Genomic DNA, 9,799 nt, shown 5'->3' on the forward strand with positions numbered 1-9,799 from the left:
TTTTTTTTTTTTTTTGCAAATAGTAACATTTTATTTAAATATCTATTATTATTTGTGATTTATTTCCTTCCTTTTTAGTGGATGATGCTGGCAAAATAGAACACGACGGTTCTTCCGGAATGACCATGGACACAGAGTCGGAAATTGATCCTTGTAAAGTGGATGGCACTTGCCCTGAAGTCATCAAGGTGTACATTTTTAAAGCTGACCCTGGAGAAGATGACTTAGGTAAGAAGTGTTTAGACATTGTACACCCTCATCCAAATGTTTCAGCCTGATTACTTTTGAGTTATTTAGATTGAGAACATTTGGAATCTCTTCTGAAGTAACTTTTGTATAAGAATTCCAATGTCGTAATAGCAAAGTTTGTAAAAGTATTAAGAAAAGTATGTAAAAGAAATAGATGGAAATGAAGTTTTCAAATACATTATTGAAACTGTCTTCTTCTCGGATAGGTGGAACTGTAGACATTGTGGAGAGTGAGCCTGAGAATGATCATGGAGTTGAACTGCTTGATCAGAACAGCAGTATTCGTGTTCCCAGGGAAAAGATGGTTTATATGACTGTCAATGACTCTCAGCCAGAAGATGAAGATTTAAGTAAGTAGGTGGCCTTTTTGTGGGAGAAAATTTTATGTTTCTGGAGCTTTTGAGTGACCAGCGTTTGAAATAAGTAGCATTATTTTAGAGATGATTATGCTACTACATTCCAAGGGAAACATCAGTGACTCTTTTATGTATGCTTATAATGTTGCTTTAAAACCAAGTTATGGTGAAAGCCAAGAAGCGAATGATTCATTCAACAAGTATTTATTGAGTGCTTACTACGTGAAAGCTATGTTCTAGGTATGTAATATTTGGACCTTCTTTCCATTTTGTCTATTAACTGAATTCAAATAAAAACATGTTTCCTGTAATCTCTGTAAACCTGGTCACAGAAGTTTTTGTAACTTTCTACTTAGATGTTGCTGAAATTGCTGACGAAGTTTACATGGAAGTGATTGTAGGAGAGGAGGACGCTGCTGCAGCAGCGGCAGCCGCCGCTGTGCATGAGCAGCAAATGGACGACAATGAAATCAAAACTTTCATGCCGATCGCATGGGCAGCAGCTTATGGTAAGTTGCCCAGCACCTCTTAGCATTGAAGAAGTTGGTTCTTGAACATGAATCCATGATTGAAAAATGGTTTCTGTAGTCTTAGGTTTCAGAAGTCTGAAATACCAGTGTCCTGTAAGGATTATTTGAATTGAATTAGAGTATAAAGTCTACATTTTGTCTTTATTTTTAACAGGAATTTCCTTCATGTGTATATTATGTAGAAGGAAGTACTGCAAGAAGTATACAGGCTTTCAAGCTGAAAGTTTTCATCTTGATTATATTTGGCCCATGACTTTTTCATTTTGGGAGACAAAGGAAGTCCATGGGGCAAAAATGCTGACATGCGTTTTTTAGCTTTGGAAGCTAGGCGTTTCCTATGGTCTCACGATAATAAATGTGCTCATAAAACCCATGACCTAGAATGGGGAATTTCTGTCATTCATGAGTATCATGGCTTACTTTTCGTTGTTGTAGTTAATAAAGAATTCCTAATTCTTTAAAATTTATAATACTGTATAATTTTGTTTTTTAATACACATTGTTAGGTAATAATTCTGATGGAATTGAAAACCGGAATGGCACTGCAAGTGCCCTCTTGCACATAGATGAGTCTGCTGGCCTCGGCAGACTGGCTAAACAAAAACCAAAGAAAAGGAGAAGACCTGATTCCAGGCAGTACCAAACAGGTGAGGGCGCACGAGTTCCATGGCGCAGCGTGCTCTCAGAGGAAGCTCTAGTATGTATCCACAGGGGTGTCACAATGGCATTTTAGCTGCTAGACCATATGTAGCTTTGTCTATTGAACTTGAAAATATAATTTTCAGAATTCAGTGATATTCATGAATGATTTACCTTAGATAAAAAGAAACAGTACATGACTGAGAAACATGGATGAGAAAAATTCAAAACTTGGATGATTTTTATGTGTACATGGAATGAAATCCCTCAAATATGTTATAAGCATTAACTTTGTAAATAAATATAGAGAATCTATGTCAGCATAAAGCAGGCATAATTTACAGAGCAGCAGGATAAGTACTTTAGTTCATATGACATTCCTATTCTTGTATGATGATTTGCGTATTAAAAATTTTATGGGTTTAAATTTTGCTGTAAGTTAATGTAAGTTATGTTTTTTGGAATAAACAGTGGAAATTTTTGTCATCAAAGTTTATTTTATGAATAATATTCCACCAGTTTATTTTTTTTGAGGCAGAATCTTGCTCTCTCGCCCAGGCTGGAGTGCAGTGGCGTGATCTCAACTCACACTGCAACCTCTGCCTCCTGGGTACAAGTGATTCTCCTGCCTCAGCCTTCCAAGTGGCTGGAATTACAGATGTGTGCCACCATGCCCCACTCATTTTCATATTTTTAATAGAGACGGGTTTTCAGCATGTTATGTTGGTCAGGCTGGTCTCGAACTCCTGAGTTCAGGGGATCTGCCTGCCTCGACCTCCCAAAGTGCTGGGATTACAGGCATGAGCCACCATGCCCAGCCAATTTTCCACCAATTTCTGAATTGCTGTAGGTTTAATCACTAATTGATAAAAGTTACATATTCATTAATTTTATTAAACTAGAGGGAGTGAAGGTGGTACAGTCCTCATGAGTGAAGTTTCCAGACCATTTTCTCTATGACTAGGTTGCTGTATCTCTTGTGTTGAAAAACAGTAAAAGGAATGTTAAGTAGCAAATAGTCCAATTTAGGAGTCCTTGGCCAACAGTGGTCAGAACCCACACTTTACATTCGCAAAGAAACTGGAACAGAACTTGGTTTGAGCACTCATACTCCTTTCTTTTCCTTTCTTAGCAATAATTATTGGCCCTGATGGACATCCTTTGACTGTCTATCCTTGCATGATTTGTGGGAAGAAGTTTAAGTCGAGAGGTTTTTTGAAAAGGCACATGAAAAACCATCCCGAACACCTTGCCAAGAAGAAATACCGCTGTACTGACTGTGATTACACTACCAACAAGAAGATAAGTTTACACAACCACCTGGAGAGCCACAAGCTGACCAGCAAGGCAGAGAAGGCCATAGAATGCGATGAGTGTGGGAAGCATTTCTCTCATGCAGGGGCTTTGTTTACTCACAAAATGGTGCATAAGGAAAAAGGAGCCAACAAAATGCACAAGTGTAAATTCTGTGAATACGAGACAGCTGAACAAGGGTTACTGAATCGCCACCTCTTGGCGGTCCACAGCAAGAACTTTCCTCATATTTGTGTGGAGTGTGGTAAGGGTTTTCGTCACCCCTCAGAGCTCAAAAAGCACATGAGAATCCATACTGGGGAGAAGCCGTACCAATGCCAGTACTGCGAATATAGGTCTGCAGACTCTTCTAACTTGAAAACACATGTCAAAACTAAGCATAGTAAAGAGATGCCATTCAAGTGTGACATTTGTCTTCTGACTTTCTCGGATACCAAAGAGGTGCAGCAACATGCTCTTATCCACCAAGAAAGCAAAACACACCAGTGTTTGCATTGCGACCACAAGAGTTCGAACTCAAGTGATTTGAAACGACACATAATTTCAGTTCACACGAAAGACTACCCCCATAAGTGTGACATGTGTGATAAAGGCTTTCATAGGCCTTCAGAACTCAAGAAACACGTGGCTGCCCACAAGGGCAAAAAAATGCACCAGTGTAGACATTGTGACTTTAAGATTGCAGATCCGTTTGTTCTAAGTCGCCATATTCTCTCAGTTCACACAAAGGATCTTCCATTTAGGTGCAAGAGATGTAGAAAGGGATTTAGGCAACAGAATGAGCTTAAAAAGCATATGAAGACACACAGTGGCAGGAAAGTATATCAGTGTGAGTACTGTGAGTATAGCACTACGGATGCCTCAGGCTTTAAACGGCACGTTATTTCCATTCACACGAAAGACTATCCTCATCGGTGTGAGTACTGCAAGAAAGGCTTCCGAAGACCTTCAGAAAAGAACCAGCACATAATGAGACATCATAAAGAAGTTGGCCTGCCCTAACAATACTTCTACAGACGTTTGTAGAGATATTGGCCTTGAAGCAGAAAATTCATTTTAAAGCCAATCAGTCTCGTTCACATACAATACTGTATATTGATTTATGCTGTGTACAAATACAATTATTGCTTCTAGTTGACTTTTTTTAATATACATTTTGTTCAGTAGTGTGTTCTGAATTCTATTCAGTTTGTTTAATAAATGGGGAAAACTGGCAACATGCTAGTTACTTTTAATAAAGTAATCCCTGATTCTATACCGAATTTTTATATCTTAGAATTTTATATTTATTTAAATATTTACCTTGCTTACCTTGATGGTACTCTTCTAAGACCATTAACTTAAGGTAACTTTATATTGGTAACTCTGAAAGTAATCATGTTGACTCATTTTCCTTCCCCATACATTTCTCACAATAAAATTGTCAGAGACATCTACTAATATAAATGGGAGATTTTACAGTCAGGTCTAATTATCATAACATGGAAGTCATTTACTTAATATTTTCAGACCACTTGACAGTGAAAGTTTCCGTTTGAGCTTTTGCGTGCCTGGCTTTGCTTAAGAGCAGTGGCTGGGTTCGTGTTTACTTTTCAAATATATTACTTTTGGTTTTCTTTGGATTATTTACATCTTTTGTCAGCATAGCAAACTTTTAGAAAACCTTATTGAAAAATTATGCTTGATCATGTTGTATTTTGATTATTCTGTCTGTGCGGCTTCGTCTTGGAATGGTTTGTGCTACAAATGACATTTACTGAGGACTGCATTTTGGAATCTCCTAGAGGTAACTCATGGCTTATAGGATCTTTTGCAACTTTATGTATGTAAATGTACCCCGAATTATATATATACACATATATATCATGTACCTGTGTGTATTGCTTATTTTATATATTTATACACACAACCCCAAGTTACAGTAGTTGTTTAAAATCTATAATGAAAAGTATTAAATTTACAGTAACATGAAAGATCCAGGGATGCATGAGAGCATTTTGTAAGTCATGCTCTTCAGAGAGATTACTCAGGTGAAGAATTAGAAGGCAAATAAGGACACTAGTATTTTTAAAGAGTAAAGATATTTTCTTTTAAATATCTTTGGTAATTGAAAATAGAGGTTAAGATGTTTCTAGGTAGAATGGTTTCATACAGTTTCAGCTCCATGTCTTTATATTTTTCTGAAAAGCAAATGAGTATCCAGACATGACTCCCACAGTTCTCTTTGAGAAGCCCGAGAGGGAACTCTGTCTTACCTAGTGAGGGGATGGAAAAGAAGCGATGGCTCTGTGGACCAGAGAACAGGTGCTAATTATGACTTCACACTCTGCAAGTTCAGGCTGATCTGTTATTTCTCAGACAGTTACAGTTAGCAAACTTAAAAAACTTAACACTCAAGTGGGCTTTGATTAAAAGGTAAAGATGTGTTTTAAGTAGATAAGGAAAGTCTGAGGCCTTACTTGGAACATCACTAAGTCTTCCAAAGGTTTTTTTGGTTTTTTTTTTTAAGACGGAGTCTCGCTCTGTTGCCCAGGCTGGACTGCAGTGGCACGATCTTGGCTCACTGCAACCTCTGCTTCCTGGGGTCAAGCAATTATCTGCCTCAGCCTCTCGAGTAGCTGGGGTTACAGGCGCCCGCCACCACGCCTGGTTAATTTTTTGTATTTTGTATTTTTAGTAAAGATGGGGTTTCACCATCTTGGCCAGGCTGGTCTTGGACCCTGACCTCGTGATCCACCTGCCTCAGCCTTCCAAAGTGCTGGGATTAGAGGCGTGAGCCACCACACTTAGACACCACATAGGTCTGAATCAGTGTCATACAGTCATAAAACAAACTCGGTTAATTAGAACTTGGTTGTGTTAAGACGAATCTTGGAGAACAGAAAACAGTTTTTGGGGTCCCTTCAGTTGGCTATTGGTCCATATGCATCTAGCACATTGTAGGATATTTAGAAATCGTCTTCCTACCCGATAGCTGCCTTGCCACCTCATTATGGTGCTCCGTCCCCTGTGTGCTTAGGTTTTTACCTTTCATCTTTCTCTTTGCCATTGATGTTTGTATTCAAGAGTTATATTTTAGGGTTAGAAATAAAATATTTGGTGTTTGGCAAACCTGAAGTGCTAGACTGATTTAGTCTAGTTTTAAATCAAGTGCTTTAGGCAGGTGTGAACTCTAGCCCAAATGCCAGTCAAAGTCAAGGCATGGGTTTTCCTAGCCTATCTTATAGGAAATTCCTGTACCTTCTTGGCCCCTATAATGTGTGTGTGTTTTTTTTTAAAGTAACTTACAATTTTGTGATCCGTGATTCATTGCCCTGCGATTCTTGAAAGCTCTGTCTGTTTTTTTGTGAGAACCTTTAAAATCTCCCTTTTTATTTTCCCAAAAATAATGTAAAAACACTTAAATGAAAGTGGAAATGTATTAATTTTAAATCCTATAAAATTAATACAGAAAATATAAATGATTGGGTCATTTTTTTTAAATAAACTGAAAGATAAAGAACACAACACTTCACACATTTTATATTTCTCTTACATACTCTGGAATCATACACAGTTCTTTTCTTTTTAAAGCACAATATTAAAACCTTTAAAAGGTATTTAAGGGTTTGGTCAAGTGAATATGATAAAACATTTGTCTGTATAAAGAGAAAATGAAAGTGTAGTCACTGTTATGTACTGACATTAGTTACAACCTAGTTTTAATTCTTAAAACAATTTTGATTAGCAAAGCTAAAAAAAATGGATGTTTCAGTTAAATGTTTTAAAGAGGTACAGATTTTTACAAGGACATAATATAAGTTATTGTTCTGTAGAAATATCCTATTAAATATTGTATGTCCCTCCCTCTGTACACTTTGTAAAGAAAGTAAAATACATAAAAAGAAAATCATATAGGGATGTGTGACATTATTGTAATTGTGTACTTGAGAATAACGTGCAAAAATAAAAATCAGAATATTTTCCTGTTATTGAATGTTTAGTCTATTTGATACCAGTACTAAGTTAATGCTTTTTCTTAAGGAAAAAAAAAAAATGTACAGTTTTTGTAAACCTAATAAACATCAAAAGCAGTGGATTATTTTCATCCCCCCATTTCTTAATTCCTTTTTCACAGCAGTGGAATGCAAAGTGCTTGATTGCTTTGAATTTTGTGACTTGGATGCAAATACTGGTAACATTTCAGTTCTGTGAATTTGCAAGTAATATTTCAGAGAAGTTAAGAGGTGATTGGTGAGTCCTTTGATGAGCATGTCCTTGGAATTCAGTTTTTCTTTTATCTTCATAAAGGATTTGTTTTATTAGCATCTCCAGATCCCCTGAGATAAATTACCCATGCATGAAGTGGTTTTTGAGAGCACTTAAAGTTCATTTCAGTATTAATTTACAGCATATTTAATCAGTGGGTACTGTTACCACCTCCACAGCAGAAATCGTGCCCTCGAGTTACCACTTGGTGCCCAATTTAGAGGACTCTAGTAGACGCTAACATACTAGAGAATGGTCATTGCCACAGTTAAAAATCGGCAGTTAAGTAAATGTCAGGAGTCAAAAGAGAGAGAGTTGTGCCATCTTTGATTTTATAGACAAGATTCTGCAGTTCTTCCAACTGTATGAACAAACAAATGTTTGCCTAATAGTTGAAACAATAAATCAAAATTTTAAGTAAATGACGAAGGGAACGTGGTGAATGTCACTGTCCAGAGCCATAAATCAGACAAAACCATAGCATGCTGAAAAACTTTTGTAACGGAACACCTAAAAAATGACACCTAACCTGTCTGTGATCCAACAAGTCAGATAACGTGCTGCTGTATTCTGTGGGAATCCCAGTATTAACAATTTCATTTCCCACAAATTCTAGCATTCATGTAAGGAAAAACATGGCCAATCAGTATCTTAACGGGACAGTCTTTCAGAGCAGTGGTTTTCAAAGTGTGGCCGGGCAGCATGGCAGCGTCTTAATCTCCTGGGACTTTGTTAAAGATACAAATTCTCAGCCCCACCCTAGTCCTACTGAATTGGGAAACTGGCGTGGGACCCAGCGATCTTTGTTTTAACATGTTCTCCAAGTGATTCTGATGCCTGTTCAAACTTGGGAAACACTTTTAGAGCACTTGAGGAACCTAAAAGATGACTGGTTCAACATTTTGTGTGGTAGATAAGAAAATCACAAAAAATCAGAAATGAACAGAGAAAAATACGACCCAGACAGTTGATACTTTCCGTTTGCTGTTTTAAAAGTGTAAGCCTGCCAAGTCAACAAGTATACCTTTAGCGCACATGTAAATAGCCTGCACTTCCTAAATCTTGTGTGGCCTCCCATAGTTACATTCCTCAAAGGTAAATTGAGTTCAGAGGAAGATTCAGCATTTAAAAGAGAAGGGCTGAAAAAGATTGTGTGTGTGTGGGTGTGTGTGTGTGTTTAACTGGCCCAGGGTTACTTAAGTAAATCATAATAAACCATTTTGCCACATTCTGTAACTGTTTAGTTAAGGTCAAATTAAGTTTACCCTATGGATTTTGTTTCATCTTTGGTTTCGTGTATATATTGTTTGCCTTTTTCATAAAAATCTTGGATTTGTTATATATTGTTCCTGTTATTTTGACATCTTTGCTATTGTAAATAAATTACTATTTTGTTTTAAGTTACCCTAGTGGAGTGTTGGCTATAGACAAGGTATACACTCGAAATGAGGAGATTTAAATCACACAGTTAATGAATTCCCAACTTGCTGGAGGTGATTCGACTCCCTTCAGTAGTTCAACACTAATAATAGCACCAAGGAACATATCACTGGTGCATATAGGCGTAGCATCTGTACCAACTTAGATTTCAAAATCATGTTCTGACCTCTGATGGAAATACTCAGTCCATCACGTTTGAGGTCAAAATCAAGAATTACTTTACTTTACTTGGTTTTTCCTATTCAGTTGGTCTCCCATGTTACTTGTATTGCTGGTATTGGTGGACACAAAGGATCTGGCATTACAGTGACCTGTTGAGACTGTAAAGCCACTAGGAGACTTGGCTACTGAAAACTTGCTCAGGACTTCTCGATGTCGTTTGGCTATGTGAACTACCACAGAAGTATCTAAACACATCGACTAAAATTATAGAATAGTTAACTAGACCTATATTATTTTGCTTTCTAAGAGGCCAGTTTCTGCTTTTAAATGCAGAACCCATTTCCTTTTGTCTGAGATTATTTGAAGTAAGAGAGGTATTGCAAAGCCATCTGTTGGGGTTTTGAAGGTTCTAGTCACCTGTCCTCCCCTCCTGAGTTCCAACCACATTGAAAATAGACCAGAAACCACCAATTAGGTGTGTGATTTATTCTAGTAAGGCTGGACTGGGAGACCTGGAGGCTGAGATGAGCTTGTTTCCAATCTATTTCCCTCCAATGTAGGCTTTGACTGATGTAGCCAGTCATTTGAAGGTGTGGGGCCTACCTTCCACTCCTTTGTGAGCTATCAAGAGACTAGTTCTCTCATCAGAGAAAGGGAGCATCTACTCCAGCCCTCCCAGGCTAGGACACAGGAAAAGGGGGAGAAGAGTTCCCTTATGTCATCCTAATAAAGGTTAGTCCAATTCTGGATTGCCCTCTGGCACTGGCACACTAGCCACATGTGAGGTTTTCCCCAGTAGCCTTGCATGTTTATGTCCACTTTTATTGATTTTACTGTTCCCCTTGAAGTGGTGGTTGTAGC

At 37.7% G+C, this 9,799-nt stretch overlaps 1 protein-coding gene across 1 annotated transcript in view; it reads left to right on the plus strand.

Annotated features, from left to right (window-relative positions):
- The window catches only part of ZFX (zinc finger protein X-linked), a 43,079-nt gene extending 34,339 nt beyond the window's left edge, over positions 1-8,740 (plus strand). Inside the window, exons 4-8 of the mRNA XM_017865000.1 lie at positions 79-228; positions 456-599; positions 962-1,114; positions 1,642-1,782; positions 2,907-8,740. Of these exons, the coding sequence (XP_017720489.1) occupies positions 79-228; positions 456-599; positions 962-1,114; positions 1,642-1,782; positions 2,907-4,090 (1,772 nt within the window). The 3' untranslated portion in view covers positions 4,091-8,740. The remainder of the gene's footprint in view (positions 1-78; positions 229-455; positions 600-961; positions 1,115-1,641; positions 1,783-2,906) is intronic.
- The last annotated feature ends 1,059 nt before the right edge of the window (positions 8,741-9,799 follow it).

This window comes from Rhinopithecus bieti, unplaced genomic scaffold, assembly GCF_001698545.2.
Source record: "Rhinopithecus bieti isolate Rb0 unplaced genomic scaffold, ASM169854v2 scaffold_79622, whole genome shotgun sequence".
Taxonomy (NCBI): domain Eukaryota; kingdom Metazoa; phylum Chordata; class Mammalia; order Primates; family Cercopithecidae; genus Rhinopithecus; species Rhinopithecus bieti.